The 24,244-nt window shown below is 51.1% G+C and overlaps 1 protein-coding gene across 4 annotated transcripts; it reads left to right on the forward strand.

Moving 5' to 3' along the window:
- The first annotated feature begins 493 nt into the window (after positions 1-493).
- MTPAP (mitochondrial poly(A) polymerase) lies at positions 494-24,244 on the forward strand. Of its 4 annotated transcripts, none has more exons than XM_002717288.5 (9): positions 496-738; positions 3,598-3,770; positions 3,914-4,138; positions 5,384-5,608; positions 13,579-13,790; positions 16,575-16,801; positions 21,344-21,436; positions 21,517-21,590; positions 23,481-24,244. In XM_002717288.5, exons 1-9 carry the CDS (start codon positions 582-584, stop codon positions 23,841-23,843), a joined length of 1,749 nt encoding a protein of 582 aa, XP_002717334.1. In that variant the 5' UTR covers positions 496-581; the 3' UTR covers positions 23,844-24,244. The 4 variants fall into 4 exon arrangements, with proteins under 4 accessions (XP_069912162.1, XP_002717334.1, XP_017203136.1 ...); XM_017347647.3 differs by having other exon boundaries at positions 550-820; XM_070056061.1 differs by lacking the exon at positions 5,384-5,608 and having other exon boundaries at positions 494-738.

Raw genomic sequence — 24,244 nt, forward strand, 5'->3', positions numbered from 1 at the left:
AATCCTTGCATGATTTTTTCCCCCATAATATGTATTTTCTCTGTTTTTAAATATGCACGGATTTTAAACGTTTCTGCACCCAAGTAAACTTTTCCTTTAAATAGTTAAACACTATTATTATTATTAGAGAGGCGGGGGTGGGGGTAAGGATCCCGTCTGCTGATTCACAGCCTGCAGCAGCCAGGGCTGGGAGGGGAGCTGGGGACTCCAGCCCGGTCTCTACCACCTGGACTGCAGGAACCCACCCACTTGAGCCCACAGCGGCTGCCTTGAGCCCCGGTACGAGCACGTAGGATGCAGGAACCTTAATCCCCGGGCTGAAACTCTGCTCTCTTTTAATTCTACTTTCTGGGAAACAATCCAGACCAGCAGGTAAGCATCTGCTCCCCCTCCAATCCAGCTCCCTGCTAGCGGCCTACGGAAACCGCAATAAAAGACGGCCCAAGCCCTGTCTTCCCGGCTTCAGACCGCGAACGCGTTTTCGCTCGGTTTGACCCTCCAGGCTTCCCGTCTACGCCGTCCCAGCGCGCCTGCGCAGAAGCCCTCTGCCCTTTCATCTCGGCGCTTGGGCTGCCTGGATCATGGCGGCCCGCAGCGTAGGGCTGCTGGCCCGGTCGCCCCTCTGCGCCCAGAGCAGAAGTCCCGTCCGGCTCGCCGCTGCCAGGCTCCTCAGCGGCGCAGGGCCTGTGGCCGCAGACGTCGGCAGAGAAGAGCAGCCACTGAGAGGCGCGGAGACAGGTGATGGCGCCGCGGGCGACGGAGGGAAGACGCGGCTGGCGGGCGCGGGCGAGGCTGGGCCCCCGGGACCTGCCCGCTGGAGGTGGGAGTCAGTGGGTGGCGGGGCGGCGCCGGGGGCCCTGGTGTGACAAGATTGTGGTGCGCTGTACGGCCTGGGCGTTCCTTGATGTCCGAGTCGCGTTTTCCCCACGGGCCCCTTCTGAAGCCCCCCGAGCTCGCTGTCGGCTCTCGGGCTGCAAATCCCCGTATGGAGAGCAGGTGCAGGCCTCCTCCCCCGCGCCTCCTGGCTCACCCAGGCCCTGGGAGTTCCTTATGTCTGGAGCGGAGCAGGCGCGCTCGCTTAAAGGGGCGGTTCACGTTAGTGCAGGAAGCTTCAAGTGTGAGCATGGGTGGTTTTCTGTGTGTGTGTGTGCGTGCGTGTGTAATACGCGTTTCTCCTTTGGAAGGAGGCGTTTCTGCACCAACAGCGTCCTCTGCCCCGGGGTAATCCTACACGTTGCATTCCGCTCTGACGTTAGTTTGGGCTCACTCTATATGCCGCTGTCGGTACTGGGTCATTTCCGGACTGGATAAGACCCCTCAGCCTTGCCCTGCTCACACCCCGCCACGCCCATGTGCGCCTCGCGCTTGCCCGTGCAAGGGGGGCAGCAGGCGATGGCCCAGGTGCTCGGGTCCCTGCCACCTGGTGGAGCTCCTGGCTCCTGGCATCAGCCTGGCCCAACCCTGGCTATTGAGGGCATTTGGAGAGTGAGCCAGTGCATGGAAAATCTCTCTCCATGGCTCGCTCACCCTCTGTCACTTTGCTTTTCAGATAAATAAATAAATCTTAAAAAAAAAAAAAGTACTTTAAGCTACCCGTCTGCAAGTTAAATCTCTTAGCGAAGCAAATGAGTTGTTGAAATTCAGTGTTGGCTGGCGCCGCAGCTCACTAGGCTAATCCTCCACCTGCGGCGCCGGCACACCGGGTTCTAGTCCCGGTTGCGGCACTGGATTCTGTCCTGGCTGCTCCTCTTCCAGTCCAGCTCTCTGCTGTGGCCCGGGAGTGCAGTGGAGGATGGCCCAAGTGCTTGGGCCTGCACCCGCATGGGAGACCAGGAGAAGCACCTGGCTCCTGGCTTCGGATCAGTGCAGTGCGTCGGCAGTAGCGGCCATTTGGGGGGTGAACCAATGGAAGGAAGACCTTTCTCCGTCTCTGTCTATAACTCTCCCTATCAAAAAAAATTATAAAAAAAAAACCTTTAATCCTTGATTATCACAGCTCTGGTCATTATCACCTGTAATTTTAAAACTTCTTGGCCTTAAAATGATTTTGAAAGAAAGAAAGAAAGAAAAAAAGCTGTTTCTGGGGCCAGGTCTGTGGTGTAGTGGGTAAAGCCACCGGCTGCAGTGCCGTCATCCTATATAGGCACTGGTTTGAGTCCCGGCTGCTCCACTTCTGATCCAGCTCTCTGCTGTGGCCTGGGAAAGCAGTGGAAGATGGCCCAAGTCCTTGGGCCCCTGCACCCACGTGGGAGACCTGGAGGAAGCTCCTGGCTTCAGATGATTGTCCCAGCTCCGGCCATTGGGGTCATTTGGGAGGTGAACTAGCAGATGGAAGACCTCCCTCTCTCCCTTTGTAACTCTGCCTTTAAAATAAAGAAGTCTTTTTAAAATAAATAACAAAAAGCTATTTCCTTACAGTAATATCATGAGCTTTTCATGTCCATCAACTAAGCTTTATTTTTATTTGTTGACATATTAAGATTTATTTATTTATTTATTTGAAAGAGTTAGAGAAGGGGGAGACAGAGAGATATCTTCCATCCGCTGGTTCACTCCCCAGATGGCCGCAATGGCCAAGGCTGGACCAGGCCGAAGCCAGGGGCTGGTGCTTTTTGCGGGTCTTTCCCAAGTGGCTGGCAGGAGCCCAAACACTTGGGCCATCTTCTGCTGCTTTCCCAGGCCATTAGAGAGCTGGACTGGAGGTGGAGCAGCCGGGACACAAACCTGCACCCATATGGGATGCTGGCGCCGCGGGTGGTGGCTTTACTCGCCTAGTCCCAGTGCTGGCCCCAAGTAGGTTTTAAATTCTTTGATTTCTTTGTGATATACGGCACATGATCATTGGTAACTTGTTTGAGATCCATATCAAGACCCTTGGCAAAGGAAAACTCAGCATACAAACTCCTTTTCTTACTACACTCAAGCTTGTAATAATATCTTTTTGTTTCTTTAAATTTTATTATTTACTTTTTGTATTTCTTTGAAAGGCAGAGAGACAGCCTCCCATCCACTGGGTCACTCCCCTAATGCCTGCCGTAGCTGGGGCTGGGCCAGGTTAAAATCGGGGACCTGAAGCTGCATCGGAGTTTCCCTCCTGGATGACAGGGGCCCAAATACCTGAACCCTCACCCCTGCTGTCTCACAGGGTGTGCATTTTCAGGAAGCCGGTACCCAAGCAGAGCCTGGACTCAAACCCAGACACTCCAGTGTGGGCTGTCCCAGGCAGTATGTTAACCACCGTACCCGAGTCCCTGGGCCCCTCTCTCTAGTTTTGAAAGTTAACATGTGTACAGATTTTGTACACGTGTATTTGTGGATGTAGCCGAGTGATTTCACTTTCTTGGTTTTCCTTTTAAAATGTGTGGCGCCCTTGTTTTGGCACTGTACCTCCAGAAGAGTCAATGAAAACAGAGAGCGGACGGTTGTGATGGTGGCTGGAGGGAGGATGAACGCATGGTGCTGCTGCTCGCGACAGAAGGGCAGGCGACGACGAGACGAGGAGGGGTTGTGTTTAGTGGCCTGCACAGTCTCTGCCCCCTCACGCAGACGTGTGGTAGATTTTGCACGTGGGTGGAAATGTTTGTGTCTCATTCGTAGGCTCTGAAGACAAGACTCCCAAAAAGCGATTCTCGGAGGTGCAGGAGGAGAGACGGGAGCAGGCACAGCGGACCGTCTTAATACATTGTCCACATAAAGTCAGCGAAAAGAAGTTTCTCAAGTATTTGTCTCAGCACGGAGCCATTAATAACCATTTCTTCTATGAAAGCCTCGTAAGTGTGGGGGGCCCGCGTTGGGGTTCTGTCGTCACCGGCCTGGGATGAGTGAGCCGGGCCGCTGGCAGCAGCCTTGTGCAAGGTCGTGATCCTCATCTGGAAACCAGCAGTAGCCCGCCGTGTCTCTTCTCTCGCCCTAGGGCCTCTTTGCCGTGGTGGAGTTTGCCAGGAAGGAGAGCGTGGGCTCCCTGCAGAGCGGGACGCTCATGCCGCATGAGGCCGCGATTCCCTTCCGGTCGCGGTTCCTCAGCCTGAAGCTGAAGAACGCGGGAGGCCAGCCCTCCGAGCCGCCCTCCGTGCGGGCCAGCCAGCAGCTGCCGCCTTCCAGCCAGAGGCTGCTGGAGCGCCTCTGTCGGGCAGAAAGCGTGAGTGTCCTGCAGGCCCGCTGGCGGAAGGGCCACGACGTCCATGGTCTCTGTACTCAGAGGGACCCTGGGAAGCACTCAGCTGTGTGCTTCAGTGAGATGGGCAGTGGGGACAGGTGCACCGCGCCACGGAGAGCGGCGGTCCACGGGCACCTGGCTAGGATTGGGCAGGCTGGGCTTCCGGCACCGGTGTCGTCTAGCTGACTGGCATTGGCCTGGAGCCCATCCTGTGGCCTCCAAGGGTCAGGCAGCATGTTAAGAATCATTTTAAAAATCATTTGTTTTAATTTCTCTGATTAATTCACGGGACTGCTTAAAAAAACGCAGCTTCCAGAATTTGCTGAGCAACGGGTGGCCGCGTCCTTTGTACCCTGGACTTGGCCGCGTGGCGTTGTTCCAGCCTCTGGCCTTTTTGGAGAGTCCAGCCTTTCTTTCTCTTTTGAACCTAATGATACCTTCCTCTCTGTCTCTCTCTCACTAACTCTGCCTGTCAAAAAAAAACAAGAAAAAAAGAACCTAATACAGAGTCTCACCAAGACGAAGTGGTATTCTGCAGGTTTCAGAGCACCCCCGCTCTCGTCTTCCTTTTCTCTACTAATTGAGTTTGCACTTCTCTTGGCTTTTCTTCCTCAGACGTGTCCGCTCTGACGCGGCTGAGCCGTCCTTTAGCCATCAGAATACTGTTTTTTTCGGTTTGGTTTTCTGGCTTAAAAATCTTTGCCTCTAACCTTTCACATTTCCTGTCTTTTCTTTCATGTTTTTCGGGGGATGTTTATTCAGCTGCTTTCAGTGTTGTTTTTAAATAAGGGCGTTATTTTTTTTTTTTTTTTTTTTTTACTTTTTGCCATTCTAGTGCAGTTTGGGGGCCTAATGATTTTAATAGCAGACTTCTGTTGGACCCCGGGTGGTTAGCCCGACGGCTGCAGCGGGCTCGGGTCTCGGTGGCCGGAGTCAGCAGTGCGTGCAGCATGGCTGGCTCTCCGGCCGGCCGCCCCGAGGTGAATGTGGTGGTGTTGGGTTCCTCCAGGGAACTGTTCCTCCAGCTTCGCGCTCGGCGCACGGGGAAAGTCGCTAATGCTTTCGCCAGTGCCGCTTTCCTAGCTCTTGTTAGAGTGCATTTAGATGGTCCACTTGGAGGACTTGAAAGGACAGCAGTGCTTGTTGCAGCTGGCCCTCGGGGCCGCCGGGTCTGGGGACCCTGTGTGACCTGTGCATCTGCGTCTTGTTTGCCTTCTGGCCAGCTAGGTGGGTGATCAGCTGGACACGCTGCTGCAGGAGCTGCAGCTGACGGAGGAGAACGTCAGGCTGCGCTACCTCACCTGCTCGCTCATCGAGGACGTGGCCGCCGCCTACTTCCCGGACTGCACCGTCAGGCCCTTTGGCTCCTCGGTGAACACCTTTGGGAAGCTGGGGTGTGACCTGGACATGTTTTTGGATCTGGATGAAATTGGAAAGCGCAGCACTCCTAAGGTGATTCTACTGCTTTAGCTACTGTACGAAATCAGAATGGGACAAATTCTAACTGTTGGTATCTAAACTTAGTGAGTGTTGTGGTGGAAGGATTAGGTCTGTTCCATGGTCATTCTTTGGAATTGTGAAGTCTTGTGTATTGGTTGAGTGTATATCATTGTTTTTGCGCGCATTCTATACAGATGCAATACAATACTCTTCAAGGGCTCAAGTATTTTGGTAAAGTCAAGAGTTGCATAGTTACTCAGATTAGCATGTCTCAAGTAATTGTTTCATCTGGGTGGTCTAATTATGGAATATCTCCAGATCTGATTTTTGCTCTTAATTTCTTAAAATTTTTTTGATCTTTGTTATTTTTCGAAGATTCCGTTAGCTACACAAGGCAGTAGAGGTATATGGTTATTCTGTCTTACCAGATTGTTTCGCTTATTCAGTTATGTCCCTTTTCCTTTCTGTAAATGCATTTTCCTTCAATTCTGTTTTGTTAATTAAGAGCTGCTTCTTTTTCCTCATCTGCAGCCATAGTGTGTGATGTTTTGTTCTGAGTGTGTGCTGTTGTGTTGTGAGGGTGTATAGTGCTGTGTTCTGAGGGTGTCTGAGGGTGTGGTGCTGTGTTGTGAGGGTGTGGTTTGTTCTGAGTGTGTGCTGTTGTGATGTGAGGGTGTCTGAGGGTGTGGTGCTGTGTTGTGAGGGTGTGGTTTGTTCTGAATGTGTGCTGTTGTGATGTGAGGGTGTCTCTGAGGGTGTGGTGCTGTGTTGTGAGGGTGTGCTCTGTGATGTGAGGGTGTCTCTGAGGGTGTGGTGCTGTGTTCTGAGGGTGTATGGTGTTGTGAGGGTGTATGGTGCTGTGTTGTGAGGGTGTCTGAGGGTGTGGTGCTGTGTTGTGAGGGTGTCTGAGGGTGTGCTGTTGTGATGTGAGGGTGTCTCTGAGGGTGTGGTGCTGTGTTGTGAGGGTGTCTGGTGCTGTGTTCTGGGGGTGTCTGGTGTTGTGAGGTTGTATGGTGCTGTGTTCTGAGGGTGTCTGTGGTGTTGTGAGGGTGTCTGGTACTGTGTTCTGAGGGTGTCTGAGGGTGTGGTGCCGTGTTGTGAGGGTGTCTGAGGGTAGGCTATTGTGATGTGAGGGTGTCTCTGAGGGTGTGGTGCTGTGTTGTGAGGGTGTGGTGCTGTGTTGCGAGGGTGTCTCTGGGAATCGCGCTGAGGCCCCTGGAGCTCATTGGGCTTATGCTCAGTACTGACAGGGTTCGGGCGCGTTTCTGTTGTTTGATTTTGTCTCTTGTGTTCAGTGCCTTTGCCTGCTTTGCTGTGTTCTTGGGAGCAGAATCCTGTCCCCCACTTCCTCGCTGCCAGTGTCGCCTTGGTTTTCCCACCTGCAGTCTGTGCTGCAGTGACTTAGAGCCCAGTTTGGATTTCCTCAGACTTGGAGCGGGTCTTCCCTTAGCACAGTGTTGAAGTGACCTGTCTCTGCCTGCCACTCCCAGAGCAGCCAGGTGCTGCTAGGGAGAGCCTGGTGGCCTCCGTGTCCTGGCCTCTGGGGCTCCGTCAGGAGAGCGCTTTCCCTACGCTCCCAGCTGTCGTGCTTGCACAGCTTTGGGGTACCCGCTCTCACTGCACCCGCCTGCCTGAAGCTATCCCCAGTTTCCTCCACTCTAGTAAAAAAAAAAAATCTAGCGATTTATTTATTTATTTAAGAATCAGAGTTATAGACAGAGGGAGAGACAGAGAGAGAGGTCTTCCATGTGCTGGTTCACTCCCCAAGTGGCCACAACCCCTGGAGCTGGGCCAATCCAAAGCCAGGAGCCTCATCCGGGTCTCCCAGGTAGGTGCAGGAGCCCAAGCATTTGGGCCATTTTCCACTGCTTTCCCAGAACCTAGTAGAGAGCTGGATCGGAAGTGGAGCACCCAGAGGAGATACCGGCACCATTTGGCAGAGGCTTAACCTACTATACCACAGTGCCGGCCCCAATACCGATCAAAATTAATCCCTCCTTTCTGCAGCCTGTCTCTGTTGTTTCTGTCTCCATATTCCTTCTGCATCATGTTCAGTGGTTGGTGTATGCTTTCCCCACTCTGTCGGAAGTTTGAGTAGGGCAAGAACCCCAGTCTGTCTGTCTGTCCTGCAGTTGGAGTGTAGTGCCTGGCATGCTACATACTAACATGCTCAACACACGATGAGCTGAAGCTAGCCGGGGAGGAGACACTTCCAGGTTCCCTGGGTCAGGCAGCGGTGGGACTTAGCCAAGTCTTAGGTTGGATTTCTGGCTCCCGCTCCTGACTCCAGCTTCCTGCTAATGTAGACCTAGGGCGGCTGTAAGCATTCAGGAAATTGGGTTTCCGCCACCCCCATCCATTCCTGGCAGCAGCCTTGGCCAAGTCCTGCCACTGCAGGCATTTGGGGAATGAACGAGAGGAAGGGAGCTTTCTCTCTCTGTTCTCTCTCTCTCTCTCTCTCAGATAACTTTTTTAAAAAGTTCAGTGGGTCAGTTTTCTCAAGACTGAATGTGCACTGTGTGAAACTGTATTAAGTTTCTGGTAGGGGCACTGTGTAGGACTATGTTTTTTTTTTTTTTTTTAACTTTCATTTAACAAATATAAATTTCCAAAGTACAGGTTATGGATTACAGTGGCCTTCCCCCCACCCCCCATAACTTCCCTCCCACCCACAACCCTCCCATCTCCCGCTCCCTCTCCCATTTCATTCACATCAAGATTCATTTTCAATTATCTTTATATACAGAAGATCAATTTAGTATATATTAAGTAAAGATTTCAACAGACTGCACCCACACAGAGCATAAAGTGTAAAGTACTGTTTGAGTACTAGTTATAGCATTAATTCACATTGTACAACACATTGAGGACAGAGATCCTACATGAGGAGTAAGTGCACAGTGACTCCTGTTGTTGACTTAACAAATTGACACTCTTGTTTATGGCATCAGTAATCTCCCTAGGCTCTTGTCATGAGTTGCTAAGGCTATGGAAGCCTTTTGAGTTCGCCGACTCCGATCTTACTTAGACAAGGTCATAGTCAAAGTCGAAGTTCTCTCCTCCCTTCAGAGAAAGGTACCTCCTTTGATGGCCCCCTCTTTCCACCAGGATCTCACTCACAGAGATCTTTCATCTAGGTCTTTTTTTTTTGCTAGAGTGTCTTGGCTTTCCATGCCTGAAATACTCTCATGGGCTTTTTAGCCAGATCTGAATGCCTTAAGAGCTGATTCTGAGGCCAGAGTGCTTTTTTTTTTTTTTTTTTTTGACAGGCAGAGTGGACAGTGAGAGAGAGAGACAGAGAGAAAGGTCTTCCTTTACGTTGGTTCATCCTCCAATGGCCGCCGCAGCTGGTGCACCGCGCTGATCCGATGGCGGGAGCCAGGTGCTTTTCCTGGTCTCCCATGGGGTGCAGGGCCCAAGCACCTGGGCCATCCTCCACTGCACTCCCGGGCCATAGCAGAGAGCTAGCCTGGAAGAGGGGCAACCGGGACAGAATCCGGCACCCTGACCGGGACTAGAACCTGGTGTGCCGGCGCCGCTAGGCAGAGGATTAGCCTATTGAGCTGTGGCGCCGGCCGGCCAGAGTGCTACTTAGGACATCTGCTATTCTATGAGTCTGCTGTGTATCCCGCTTCCCATGTTGGATCGTTGGATCATTCTCTCCTTTTTAATTCTATCAGTTAGTATTAGCAGACACTAGTCTTGTTTATGTGCTCCCTTTGACTCTTAATCCTATCATTTTGATCAGTTGTGAAACGAAATTGATCACTTTGACTAGTGAGATGGCATTGGTAACATGCCACCTTGATGGGATTGAATTGGAATCCCCTGGCACGTTTCTAACTCTACCATTTGAGGCAAGTCAGACTGAGCATGTCCCAAATTGCACATCTCCTCCCTCTCTTATTCCCACTCTTATATTTAACAGGGATCACTTTTCAGTTAAATTTAAACACCTAAGAATAATTGTGTGTTAATTAAAGCGTTCAACCAATAGTATTAAGTAGAACAAAAAAAATACTAAAGGGGATAAAGTATTAAGTTGCACATCGACAGGACAAGAGCTGATCAAGTCACTGTTTCTCATAGTGTCCATGTCACTTCAACAGGTTTCCTTTTTGGTGCTCAGTCAGTTGTCACTAGGACTATGTTGAATAAAGGACTTGGCGCTGAATAGTCGAGGAGCATGGCAGTGTGCTCTAGAGGTTAGAGAGAGCCGAGGCCCTGGGAGCCAGCTGCAGACTCAGTTCTACGTACGGCTGTGCGACCTCAGGTGTCGTTCGCCTTCTCGGGGCCCCGGTTCTTTAGCTGACCTTGGCGTAGCGCCCTTAGGTGAGCTAATTCTTGTGTATTGAAGCAGTCGGGGCAGCGCTGGGCAAAAATAGATGTCAGGTACTGACCAGCAGCAGCGACAGTAGTCTGCCTTGTTACTGTGCACGTTGGGAACTTTTGTGTCTCTTGGAAGCAGAGGGAAGCGTTGGGAACTTTGAGTTGGATCTTACTCTTAGGCTTCTGAAGTGTTATGGTATTTAGAAAAGATATTCTAGAAGACACTGCTCCAGGCTCACTGAGCAGCTTGTTACTTTGTATGGAGGTTTGACTTACTGAGGTGTTATTATAAATGTGTTGGGCGGGTGTTGGCACAGTAGGTTAAGCCGCCATTCGGGCCGGCCATATTCCATGTTAGAGAGCAGGTTGAGTACTATTATTCCAGTTCTGGTCCAGCTCCCTGCTGATGCACCTGGGATGGTTGCAGATGATGGCCCAAGTGTTTAAGTTCCTGCCACCCACGTGGCATATCCGTATGGAATTCATGGTTTCTGGCTTTAGCCTGGCCTAGCCCCGGCTGTTGCAGGCACTTGGTGGAGAGGGAGCAGCATATAAGAAATCTCTCTCCGTCTCTCTCTCTCTGCTTCTCAGACAACTAAATGAATCTTTAAGAAGGGGCTGGAGGGCCAGCGCCGCGGCTCACTAGGCTAATCCTCTGCCTAGCGCCGCCGGCACACCGGGTTCTAGTCCTGGTCGGGGCGCCGGATTCTGTCCCGGTTGCCCCTCTTCCAGTCCAGCTCTCTGCTGTGGCCCGGGAGTGCAGTGGAGGATGGCCCAGGTGCTTGGGCCCTGCACCCCATGGGAGACCAGGATAAATACCTGGCTCCTGCCTTCGGATCAGCGCGGTGCACCGGCCGCGGCGGCCATTGGAGGGTGAACCAACAGCAAAGGAAGACCTTTCTCTCTGTCTCTCTCTCTCACTGTCCACTCTGCCTGTCAAAAAAAAAAAAAAAAAAAGAAGGGGCTGGAGGCAGATGTGGCACAGCAGGTGAAGCCTCCGTGTGGGACTCCGCATACCTTACCAGAGTGTTGGTTCACGTTTGAGTCCTGTGCTCTGCTCTTATCCACCTCCCTGCCCGTGCACCTGGGAAGCAGCAGATAATGGCTCCAGTGCCTAGGTCCCTGCTGCACACATGGGAGACCTAGGTGGGGTTCCTGGCTCCTGGCTTCTGGTCCAGCCCTGAGTGTTGCAGCCAGCTGGGGAGTGAACCAGTGAAGGAAGATTTTGCTCTCTGTCACTGCTTTTCACACAAATAAATAAGTTTTTTTTTTCTTTTTTTTTTTAAAGAAAAGCGTCATTTAAGATTTTTTTAGAAATGTATATAATAGCTTATACCTAGGCCGGCGCCGCGGCTCACTAGGCTAATCCTCCACCTAGTGGCGCCAGCACACCGGGTTCTAGTCCCGGTCGGGGCGCCGGATTCTGTCCCGGTTGCCCCTCTTCCAGGCCAGCTCTCTGCTGTGGCCAGGGAGTGCAGTGGAGGATGGCCCAAGTGCTTGGGCCCTGCACCCAATGGGAGACCAGGAAAAGCACCTGGCTCCCGCCATCGGATCAGCGCGGTGCGCCGGCCGCAGCGCACCGGCCGCGGTGGCCATTGGAGGGTGAACCAACGGCAAAGGAAGACCTTTCTCTCTGTCTCTCTCTCTCTCACTGTCCACTCTGCCTGTTAAAAAAAAAAAAATAGCTTATACCTAAAAGCAAACTGTTATAATCTTAAAACAGAGTGAATAGAAACCTTACAAGTAGAATATATTGAGAAACTTAATCACTTAAAAAAATGTATATTTATTTGAAAGAGTTAGAGCGAGAGCTGTTCCATCTGCTGGTTTACTCCCCAAGTGGCTAGGATGGTTGGAGCTGGGCCAGGCAAAAGCCAGTAATCAGGAACTCCGACATGGGTGGCGGGGGCCCATGTCCGTGGGCCATCCCCTGCTGCCTTGCCAGGCGCATCAGCAGGAAACTGCATCAGAAGCAGAGCAGCTGGGCCTCAGACTGGCACTCCCATGTGGGATGCTGTCCTTGCAAGCTGCTACTGAACTCTGACCACTCCAGCTCCAGCTCCCTGCCCCTCTACGGGGGTCTCTGTTAGTTGATGCTGTTTGGTTGTACATGATAGAAACAGACACAGACTGGTTTAAGCAAAGAAAAGAAGTAGAGGAGGCCTCCCAGAATTCATGTGATGGTGAGTCTCGGGAGAGGACCAGAGTTAGGAAACGTCGGCTGGCAGGAACCCAGCAAGTGTTCTGTTCTCTGTCCCCTTCGCTCCTCCTTCAGACCCCGGCTGATCCTCTTTGCCTTTTCATGCGGTGGTGTAGATGCCTGCCCCACGGCGTCTGAGCTCCGTGTTCCAGCCACCTGATGACCCCTGAGCCCAAGTTCCAGTTCCCAGAGACCTCTGGTTGAGCGTGTGGTGCCTGTTACAGTGCGCACATCAGTGTCCATCCCCTGCTGATCCGGGAGGGGCGGGGTAGACGTCCAGGAGTGACGTAGGGGTTCCTTGGGAGAGGGGTGGCTGCAGGGAGGGCGCCTCCTTAAGCTGGTGGAGCCCCCAGAGGTGACTGGCCCACAAGGAAGGCTGCGTTGAAGAAGGCTAGGACGCCTTCTAGCGTGTGAGCAGCAGGAAGCTGATGCTGTGCTCTGCACGGTGGCCTGCACAGTCTGGTCCTCAGCCTGATGAGTGAACGCTCTCGGCACTCTTTTAATTCCTCCTTTTTTAGCTTCTAGAAAGCCACGGGCGTGTTTTATGTTTCCCAGCCATTTGACTTCTTCCGGTAATGAGAAAGGACTTAAGTTGTTTCTGCCCATTTTTAGAACCAGGTGGTCCCCCCTTTCACTTGTATAAACCCTTGGTAAATGGGTCCTCTGAGTGGCCCATGTCGTTGATTTTGTGTTTTATCTGGCAGTGAATGCCTGCCTTGTCTTAATAGGGCTTTACTTTTTGTGCAGTCACTTTATGTGTCTTTTATACTTTCGCACCATGCTTTGAGGATCCTTCAGTATTGCAAGGTTGTAAAAGCACCCTCCACTCCGCCCCCCCATCTAGTGCTTTACTGATAGATTTTTTTTTCTTACATTGAAGTCATTGATTACGTAGGATTGACGTCAGTTTGAGAACCAGCCTGGGAACCTAGTTCATTTTTTTTTTTAAATGGCTATTTGACTCATTGGTTAAATAGGTTTACCCCTGTGATTTGCAGAGTTCATTGTATTAGATATTAAATTCCTGTTTAATTAGGTCTGTTTCTTCCATCATCTTCCATGACCCACTGTTCTTGAACCCATGCCCCCACTGCCTGGGATTACAGCATCTGTTAAAATAGACTGGCTAATTAGGGAAGGAAAGGATGCTCCCTGGACCTGCAGAGCAAGTGGTTCTGCTTGTAATGCACTCTGACATGTAACCACCAGCTGACTACAGCAAGCCAGTGGGCTTTCAGTGTAGTGCTTTATATCCTGGACAGACACCAGGCAGCTCAGGGTCTTTAAGTCTGCTTTTGGTTGGAATTGCTCAAAGAACGTTGACTTTGCAGGTTTTTTTGTTGTTGGTTTTTTTTTTTTTGCCAGAAATGATTTAGAACTTCCTTCTCGGAAAGTTTGTTTAAAAATCCCTGTTGACAAAATGCCCCTGTTTATAAATGCTTTCGTTATTCAGACCGTAGGGAATTTTTTGCTGGAATTTCAAGTGAAAAATGTTCCTTCAGAAAGGATCGCGACCCAGAAGATCCTGTCGGTGATCGGCGAGTGCCTGGACCACTTCGGCCCCGGCTGCGTGGGGGTGCAGAAGATCCTCAATGCTCGCTGCCCGCTCGTGCGCTTCTCCCACCAGGCATCTGGCTTCCAGTGCGACCTGACCGCCAACAACAGGTGAGAGTGCCATGCAGGGCAGGCGGTCTTTGGACTGTCACGGAGGACTTGGGAAACTCCGAGCTGTTCGACTGACAAGCGGGAAGCCCTTTGTCTTACGTTGTGCCTGTTGATGATTGGGCATTCTGGAAACTTTGGCGTTCCTATGTCAACATGCCTGACATCGGAGACCAGCTGTGCTGCATTGTTCCTAGCTGGGTCGCATGCCTGTGGGAAGAGGGCTTGTTTGTCCTGTGTGAGTCTTCTAGGTGTGCTTAGAGGGGGGAGTGACAGCCAGCCTCTGGCCTGTCCATTCTGTGTGCTTAGAGTTGTCTGCACAGACTGCATGGCGTTCCTGCAGCACATTTGCAGATCGTGTTACTTTGGCAACCTGCTTGCTTTAAAAAGCAGACAGGGGTAGCAGTGATGAGTTCTTCCAGACTCGATTGCTTTTCCTGGATTCACAGTATGGAACCTATCTCAATTGAAGAGTTTTCTTAACTCCAGTGCTGTCAAAGATTTATTTTATTTATTTGAAAGACAGAGTTACAGAGAGAGGTAGAGACAGAGAGAGGTCTTCCATCCACTGGTTCACTCCCCAGATGGCCGCAGTGGCTGGAGCTGCACAGATCCAAAGCCAGGAGCCAGGAGCTTCTTCCAGGTCTCCCACATGGGTGCAGGGGCCCAAGCACTTGGGCCTTCTTCTACTGCTTTCTTACTGCAGAGAACTGGATTGGAAGAGGAGCAGCTGGGACTAGAACTGGTGCCCATATGGGATGCCGGCACTTCAGGCCAGGGCTTTAACCTGCTGTGCCACAGCACCGGCCCCTATGTAGTGTTTTATTTGTGTTGTTGGGGCAAGTGTTTTTTTTTTGTTTTTGTTTTTGTTTTTGTTTTTGTTTTAAGATTTATTTATTTGAAAGACAGACTTGCAAAGAGAGAGGCAGAGAAAGAGAGAGAGCAGAGAGAAAGAATCATCTATCTCCTGGTTCACTTCCCAAATGGCCCCAGTGGCCAGGGCTGGGCTAGGCCTAAGCCAGGAGCCAGGAGCTTCATCTGAGTCCCCGATGTGGGTGCACGGGCCCAAGCACTTGGGCCGTCTTCTGCTGCTTTCCCAGGAAACACCAGCAGAGAGCTGGATCAGAAAAGAAGCAACCAGGACTCGAACTGGCGCTCATATGGGATGCCGGTGCTGCCGAGAGCAGCTTAACCTACTACGTCACAGCACCAGCCCCACTGGGACAGATTTTTAAGAATTTGTCTTCAGGTTTTTATACTTGCAGTGTTTCTGTGCATTAAGATTCCTTGCACTGTTTGATGTTTATTTTTCAGCTTAATTTAGCTTGGCTTACATTTGTGAAATGATCACTGTGAGTTTCTAATTTGCCATTTCTCTTAACTCCGCACGTAAATGCCACAGTGGTACTTTGGAGAGGGTTTTAAGTTAATACTGTTAAATGATCTTGTGCCCTCTGTTGGTTCTTTGAGAAATTACAAGAAACGTTCTGGTAAGTCTAATCTCAATTTTTAAATACTCCCAATGAACAATTTTTTGAATTTGCATTTTAACATTTTGATTAGGAATCTTATCGAAGATGCATTTTTAAGCTTGATTTCTTTTTTTATATAGAAAACTTTTACTTAATAAATATAAATTTCAAAAGTACAACTTTTGGATTATAGTAGTTCTTCTCCCCATAACCACCCTGCCACCCACAAACCATCCCATCTCCTACTCCCTCTCCCATCCCATTCTTCGTTAAGATTCATTTTTAATTATCTTTATATACAGAAGATCAACTCTATACTAAGTAAAGATTTCAACAGTTTGCACCCACACAGACACACAAAGTATAAAGTACTGTTTGAAGACTATTTTTACCATTAATTCTCATAGTACAACTCATTAAGTGTAGAGGTCCTACATGGGGAGCAAGTGCACAGTGACTCTTGTTGTTAATTTAACAATTGACACTCTTATTTATGACGTTAGTAATCACCCGAGGCTCTTGTCATGAGCTGCCAAGGCTATGGAAGCCTCTTGAGTTCACATACTCTGACATTATTTAGATAAGGCCATAGTCAAAGTGGAAGTTCTCTCCTCCCTTCAGAGCAAGGTATCTCCTTCTTTGATGGCCCCTTCTTTCCACCAGGATCTCACTCACAGAGATCTTTCATCTAGGTCTTTTTTTTTTTTTTTTTTTTTGCTAGAGTGTCTTGGCTTTCCATGCCTGAAATACTCTCATGGGGTTTTTAGCCAGATCTGAATGCCTTAAGGGCTGATTCTGAGGCCAGAGTGAAGCTTGATTTCTTAACAGACATTTTATCTATGAGGATTTTGGTTTTATAAATATTAGGCTTATTGCCACTTTGGCCATTGTACACCCTATCAGAATTTTAAGATGAAATGCTGTCTTGATCAAGCATGTACAGTGTTCTGTGTTTAGTCTGCACTGTCTGCCCATGGGTCAGGTAACCAGGGTCTGAATCTGAGGTGCACAGACGGCATATATTCGGCAGAACCCCTGTTGCCGTTTTAGGAACTTGGGTTTTACAGTTCCGAGCTTCAGCACTTCATTGTGATGGTCAGCATTCCAGAGGTGTCTCAGTGTCCCGAATGACGCTCAGACCCAGCCACATGAGGTTGTGTTGCAGCTCCGTGACTCGCTGCTGAGCTCACGGGGGCGGGCCGTGTGCCCGTGGATGGGCAGCTGCTGGGATATGTTGTTCCCACGGCTGTGTTGCGTTTCTCTCTTGGATCATAATTTTGGAGTTGAAGATTATTTTCGTTTTTCTTTCTTGAAGGATCGCCTTGAAAAGTTCGGAGCTCCTCTATCTGTATGGCGCCTTGGACTCCCGGGTGAGAGCCCTGGTGTTCAGCGTGCGGTGCTGGGCTCGCGCACACTCCCTGACGAGCAGCATTCCTGGCGCCTGGATCACGAATTTCTCCCTCACCATGATGGTCATCTTCTTTCTCCAGAGGAGGTCGCCTCCTATTCTGCCGACGCTGGAGTCCCTGAAAGCCCTAGCCAGTAAGACGAGAAGTGGTGTCCTTTGCCTTCCCCAGCTAACCCCACATGCGTGTGTACCTGCCGCGTGCTCCCAATGCGGCGCCCTGGGTGGTTGTGGATTGGATCATAGGATTTGTCTTCCTGATGGTGACGCCCGCCAGGGCTCAGGAGAGCCAGTGATGTGGGGGCTGGGAGCTTGGGAACTTGCCGAGAGCTTGTGTCCGTCGCATTAGCGAGGATGTTGGCGATAGTCCTGAGACTGGGCGTGCCTCCCCCTCCGCTGACCAACTAGAGTGACCTGGGGAAAAACATTTCCCAGACGGCCCTCGTGATGGGCCACAGTTTCAGAGCTGGCTGTCCAGGCTTGTGTATTTGAGGTGCAAAAACTAGTTCATGATGTTGCAAAGCTTCTAAGTGTGTTTTTAGGTAGAAGTTTTTAAGCTGTCTTAGGCGCATTACTTTAAGTGTAGTATGCTCTTTAATTTATATTCTGAAAGAACTGAAATTTTGATGGCCTGCTGGAGGAGGTACTAGAATATTCTCAGTTCTAAAGGCAGGTGATGAAGGGGCACTGAACATGCGTAGACACCCTGAGTTCTCCCTGGCCTCTGTGTGGCCGCTGAGTGGTTCACGGATGGGCATTCCCGAGTCTTCCCCATTGACAGTAACTTCGGGGGGTGTCTCCGTCCTGGTCGAATCAAGCCCAGGCTCTTGGGTGGAGCTGGTGCTGCTTCCGTTGCCTGGCCACAGCTCATTGTGCAGCTTTCTGCACCACTTGCCAGCCGGCCTGAGTTCCCACGTTGCAGCCAGCACCGCATCTGCTCCTGGCACAGCTCAGCTCAGCCCTGTTGTACAGACTCTCCTGGAAGTAGCTGCTGATGTGTACATCCAACAGGTGTGGTTTGGTGAGCGTGGGTGCGCGTTTCTATGAGGACTAGCGAGGAGTGGACTGTCTGGGTCTTGGGATGGGCACATTCGCAGCCAGGTCGTTCCCCACAGTGTGAGCTCCCGAGCAGTGTTCTGTGTGGTCGCCGCACCTGACGTGGGCTTTCTGCGTTGGCGAGTCTGTGCCTCTGTACGCTGGTGGCGTCCGGTGCCCTTCATGTTCCCTTTTATTCCTGTGGGCTCTCCCTGAGCCCAGCTTACTGTGCCGCAGGAGGATCTGTTTGCTTGTTCGTTTTTCTTCCTCATTTGTGGGAGCGCAGTCTGGGTCTGAGTCTGTCGTCATGTGTCTGTGCACGTGTGTCAGGTCTGAGCCCATTGAGGCCGCCTCTTACTCTCTTGCAAACGTCATGATAGTGGTGAGTGGTGATGATTAAACTAATGTTTGAACAATTCGTTCTATCAGGCACAACACACTGTGCGTGAGAGGCAGAGAATTGTGGGAACTCTGAGGGTGACTCAATCACCATGTCCTTTTGCCTCTCTACCCTGTCACCTGCTGGGTTCCACTGTCTGCCCCATCTCTGCCGACAGCTGGCCCCCGCTGGGTAGGCTCCCAGCCTGTCTGTGGCATCCTGCTTTCTCTCCTGCGGCCACTGCCTACCACGCACCCTGTTCTGAATGTAGCCGTGGCCTGATTTTGGCCCGCGCTGTACCTGAGATGCCTGAGTGAATTTGTTCCTGTCCCATCCGAGGGATTTTTGTTGGCTCAGCGTCCTCTCTGCTTTAATAGTAATGGAATCTGACTTGCTGCTGGCCGCCTGAGTTAATGGTTCCCCTGTCGTCCGCTAATGTTGCCGTCTTCGCCTGGCCTCTGTTCTCAGTAGATCCCTCATGTTGTTTGTGTAGTCTGTGGGAGGCCTGCCTCAGATGGGGCAGAGCCTGAGCTCGGACTGCCCCCCTACCCCTCAGCCCCGTAACTGAAACAGCCGGCGCTAACTCCTAGAGCAGAGACAGCTTGCCAGCTTCTCTCGCCTGATCACTGCCGACCCGTTTTTTTGGTTTTGTTTTGTTTTGTTTTTAAAAAGAGGTGGACCATTGCGCATTGCGAAGGATTTTTTTTAATAAGAGAGATACTAAGCCTTTATGTAAACTTGATGTTTCTATTTTTTTTAGAAGATTTATTTATTTGAAAGAGCTACACAGAGGAGAGGCAAAGAGAGAGAGAGAGAGAGAAAGAGAGAGGTATTTCATCTGCTGGTTCATTCTCCAATTGCCCGCAATGGCCAGAGTGGCGCCCATCCGAAGCTAGGAGCCAGGAGCTTCTTCTCGGTTTCCCATGCAGGTGCAGGGGCCCCAAAACTTGGGCCATCTTCTTCTGCTTTCCCAGACCATCAGCAGAGAGCCGGATCAGAAGTAGAGCAGCCAGGGCTTGAACCTGTGCCCATATGGGATGCGGGCACTGTAGGCAGAGGCTTATCTCACTAAGCCACAGTGCCGGCCCCTCCAAAATAATTTTCTACAGCCCTGCGGCCACTTAGCCACCTATACCTGTTAAGCACTTGCGATGTGGCTTGTGTGCCTGGGGGACTGGAATGTAGGTTTTAACTTCAATAGCCACACGTGGCTGGTGGTGCTTGTACGACACAGACTACGTAGATGTTGTCTGGGTGTTAGCTTACGGTGGAGACACAGGAGACAGAGGAGTGGAGGGGAAAGACTTGACAGCCAAGCTGTTAGGTTTCAGTGCCTTGTGGATTTTGAAAAAATACCAATAGTCCCCCTCTTAAATCAGAGGATAATCGCTTCCCCCTTCAAGTCTCAGTGTGTTTAAAACCCCTGTAGTGTAGTTTGAAACCGGCCCTGTAGTGGGGCTGGTGTGGGCCCATGTGGGAGAACCGGAAGAAGCTCCCGGCTCCTGGCTTTGGATCAGTCCACTCCGGCCATGGTGGCCATTTGAGGAGTGAACCAGTGGATGGAAGACCTGTCTCTGTCTGTAGCTCTATCTCGCAAATAAATAAAATCTTTTTTTACAAAAACAAACCTTTGTAGTGAAAAGCAACACTCAGAGAGGCCGTCTCTGGTGTTAATCAGTGTCTATTTCTAGAAATACTTTGATGTGGGTCTCGTCTATCTGTGTTAACAATGCTGGAGTCAGACAGTGCTGCCAGAAGGCAGCAGCGGAAAGAATATCAAAGTATGTGACGGGCGCTGTGGCACCAACAGTGCGGACCCCTGGCGTGGTGAGAGCAGGTCTCGGTGGAACTCTGCGTGTGCACTGTGCTCTCTGCAGCTGGGGCTTAGGATTTGCTATTAGGAGGTCCCAGTTTGTCAGTAACCTAGGTCTTCCAGAGAAGAAGAAACACAAAGACAGGGAGACCAGAGGTTGGAGGAGCCCTGCTCCCCTTGGTCTGATTTCTCTTTGGGACTGTAGGCTTCAGAACCATGCATCAGCGTTACTCAGAGGGTCGCATGCCTACATGCTGGTCTGTAGGCCAAGTTGGGGGAGGGCAGAGGCTGATAGGATCGTGGTCCTTGGAGTTCCTGCGTGGGGCAGGGAATGCACAGCTTGCATGTCATCCAGATGCAGTCCTGGCAGTTTGAAGGGAGGTGGAGCAGAGAGGTTGGGGCGTCAGCTTGCGCGTCCCTGTTGGTTCTGCAGAGGTGTGCGCTGTGTAGTGTGGCAGAGGAGGGTGCTCCCCGGGGACTGATGCTCCCAGGGTGTACGTGCCCGTAGGACAGGTGTGTGCCTTCTAGGGTGCACTGACTGCGTTGTTTTCCTGAGCTGGTGGATTCTACTCACTCTACAGTGCCCCACTGTAGAAATCTCCCTGAGGGCTTTTATTATTTTTTAATTTATTTGAAAGGCAGAGCTTCAGAGAGGGAGAGATGGAGCGATCTTCCATCCGCTGGTTCACTCCCCAAATGGCCACAACAGCTAGGGCTGTGCCAGGCCAAAGATAGGAGCCTGGTGTCCAAGAGTGCAGGGGTCCAAGCACTTGGGCCATCTTCTGCTGCTTTCCCAGGCATGTTAGCACGGAGCTGGATCAGAAGTGGAGCAGCTGGGACTCGAACCAGTGCTGTTATGGGTTGCTGGTGTTACAGGTAGCAGCTTTACCTGCTACGCCACAGTGCTGGCCCCTCTACGCCGTCTTTTAAAACTCTGAGAGCATTCAATTTGTGTCACATGTGAATTGTTGAGTAAATTTATAAAAAGGTAGAAAAAAACAGAAGTGGACATCTCATTGATTGAGGATGTGCCATATTGGGGTTGATGACAGATGGAACTCCCCACAAGCTGACTTGTAACTTTGAAACTGATCAACTCGAAAGATTGGTTAGCAATCATTGCCTTGTCATTGGACAGTAATTCTAGTTTGCTAAAGTCAGTGTAGGATTAATTTCACCATAGTATTAGCTTCCAAACATTTTTTAAGTGGTGTTTTAAATCCTATTCACTGTGTGTGTGTATATAACTATATTTATATATCTTTATTAAGATATATATTAAATATTATAAATATTAAATTTGTATATATTTAATATTTTAATATATACACACTCATAAAATACTAATAGACTACATTAGTATATAACTTTTATTTGAATCAGATTCCTTATCTGAAATAGGAAATACCTTTGAAATGTAATGTGAGTTCTTTACATTTTTCTTTGTTTAAGGTGCAGAAGACAAATGTGTAATAGAAGGCAACAACTGTACGTTTGTGCGTGACTTGAACAAGATTCAGCCGTCAAGAAACACAGAACCACTAGGTACGTGTTTTTCTTTTCTCGGTTCCTTTCTGGATTGAAACAGACTTTCTTCTTAATTTCCTTGTTTTGTTTTCTTGCAGAATTACTGCTGAAGGAATTTTTTGAATATTTCGGCAATTTCGCTTTCAATAAAAACTCCATAAATATTCGGCAGGTAACTAATGTTCTAATGTCTGGCTGATTAGCTCTCTGACAGCTGTGCCTGCGTTTCAGCTCTGTGGCAGCAGATCTATGCTTAGAGGAGCTACAGAAGGTTCTAGCATTTGTCATTTGGAAGGGCAGAGGCCAGCTGTCTTACTCCTGTATTTATTTGAATGGGGTGGGGGCTGGGGTAGGGAGAGATAGACGGACCGCGAGCTCTCCCGTCTGCTGGTTTACTCCGTAAACCCTCGCAGTGACTGGGCTAGGCCAGGCTGAGAAGAGGAGCCGGGAGCTCAGGCCAGGTCTCCCAGGTGCACGGCAGGGTCCCAGTGACTGAGCCATCACTGCTGCCCCCGAGGGTCGTTGTCAGCAGGAAGCCGGAGTCAGGAAGTGGGGCTGAGAGTCGAGCCCAGCTGCTTCGGTGCAGGATGCGGGCGTCCACCATGAGGCCAAAAGCCTGTTGGGCTGGCTCTGTCGGCACGTGGCGCTAATGCCGTGGCCTCCAGAAGTGGACAGATTCTGCTCAGGTTCTGGACAGTAATTTTCCAGCTGACTTTGTGTTCTCTGGGAGAAGCCCCCAGGTAGGTTCTAGTGACCCCTTAGTGTGGTCTGAGTCCTTAGGGTTTGGTTTATTTAGAGCAAGCGAGTTCTTGGTTCCAGTTCTGTGAGGCTGGTGATAGACGTGTTTCTAGAAGAGAAGTGCAGCGTGGGCAGAACTGCCGGCACGGTGTGTTTCAGCGGGCGAGGCTGTGACGGCCACGTTTGGGTGCGTTCTGTGTGCTGGACACCTGCTGGCGCACCTCAGGACTGGCTGGGTCCTGGTTATCCGCTCAGCTCCCTGTGTCCTCTCTTCCCTGGCTTGTGGACACATGGTCAGCTGTGTGGGGCGTAGAGAGGCCTCTGGAAGGGGAAGGCCACCAAACCGAAGGTCCCTTGTCGTCCTGGCACTTGGGGGCTCCGATGACCGGCAGGCAGGAGCGTGCTGAGCGGTGCAGCAGAGGTGGCGGCGCACCCAGGGGCGTTGCTCACTGGAGGGGAGTCTTGACCCGGGCCTGGGGAGAGAAGATGCGTAGATGGTGGTTGACCGCTGCGCTCTGGACTCGTGGTTTCGCCTTCTGTCTGGGAGGCTTTGTCCCAGGCTGCAGGCCTGAGCATGCACTCTTTAGGAAGGCTCTGGAGACGTTTCTTCATTGCAGACCTCCTCTGGGAAGGTGAGGACTAGCATTAAGGAATTCAGCTTCAGTGTTGTACCTGTCTGCACGGTGACTTTAGAACATGCTTATTTCCATGTCTTTGAAAGACAGAGAGAGGCAGGCAGAGAGAGATTGAGCTTCTATCTGCTGGTTCACACACACACACACACACACACACACACCCGCCAGTGCCTGCAACAGCCAGGGCTGGGCCAGGCCAAAGCAAGGGGCCAGGAACTCCATTAGGGTCTCCCAAGTGGATGGCAGGGCCCAAGCTCTGGAGCCGGCACCTGCTGCCTCTGAGGATGTGTTAGCATGAAGGGGAAAAACAGGTGCATACACATACACACATACACACACATACACGTGCACACACGCACACATACAGATACATACATGTACACACATACATGTACACATATGCACACAGAGATACGTATACACATACATGCACACATGTGCACACACATACATACACACATAGACACACATACACATAGACACACATACACACACATACATACACACAGACACACACGCACACGGGGCCGCAGACACGCCCCACCCAGTTGGGAGGGAAGTGATTTGCTTGTGCAGGGAATGCTGGGGTTTTCCGCATTTGGCGTTTCTGGAGCTAGCCAGCTGTGCTCGTGCTGCAGCCCGAGGTGTGCTCACACAGTTTCCCCCTTCTGTGTTGTCGTCATCTTCAGGGAAGGGAGCAGAACAAGCCCGACTCCTCTCCGCTGCACATTCAGAATCCTTTCGAAACTTCTCTCAACATAAGCAGAAACGTGAGCCAGAGCCAGCTGCAGAAGTTTGTGGACCTGGCCCGAGAGAGCGCCTGGCTGCTGCAGCAGGACGGGGAGGGCGGCCCGGCCCCGGCCCCGCGGCAGCCCTGGGGGCTGGCAGCCCTGCTGCTGCCCTCCGTCAGGGACAGCAGGTCTCTCTCCAAGAAGCAGAACAGGCGGCCTGCGAGCGAGAGGGTAAAAAGCTTGCTTGAATCCATCAAAGAGCACAACCCGGACAGCCCCACAGCCACCGACGGGAAAAGGACAATGAGCACTCACGCATGACCGCTGGCCGCCCCCTCCTTGAACTGGTTGTCCTGTGACGTTGTCTGTACCATGGAGGAACCGGGGAACTCCACCAGCCACACTTCCATGCCAGACCATCTCCTGGCCTTCCCGGCGGCTCCCTCTGCCTGCTCTGCAGCCTGGGGCGTTGCGGCCCCCACCAGCCGGCTGCCCCCAGTCCCAGCCACAGCCACAGCCACGGAGCAGGGGGCAGAAGGTGGAGCACTCCTCGCAGGATAAACCGTACGGAGGGAATGGGAAGAATGATTTTAGGATCAGACCGGTGTTGGTCTCCCCGGCAGGCCCTGTGGGGACGCATTTAAAAGGACATGCCCAGTTGTGCGCAGGCATGAGCAGAGATTGCGTAATAAAACTGCCAGGTGTGGTGGTGGTCCTCTTGA

This window comes from Oryctolagus cuniculus, chromosome 13 (genome assembly GCF_964237555.1).
Source record: "Oryctolagus cuniculus chromosome 13, mOryCun1.1, whole genome shotgun sequence".
NCBI classification, from domain to species: domain Eukaryota; kingdom Metazoa; phylum Chordata; class Mammalia; order Lagomorpha; family Leporidae; genus Oryctolagus; species Oryctolagus cuniculus.

Excerpts from the sequence above, each read along its gene's own strand:
- MTPAP (XM_002717288.5), top strand. The coding sequence starts at position 582 with ATGGCGGCCCGCAGCGTAGGGCTGCTGGCCCGGTCGCCCCTCTGCGCC. Across the intron at positions 13,791-16,574 it reads GACCTGACCGCCAACAACAG|GATCGCCTTGAAAAGTTCGG; the intron begins GTGAGAGTGCCA and ends TCTTTCTTGAAG. Across the intron at positions 21,437-21,516 it reads AAGAAACACAGAACCACTAG|AATTACTGCTGAAGGAATTT; the intron begins GTACGTGTTTTT and ends GTTTTCTTGCAG.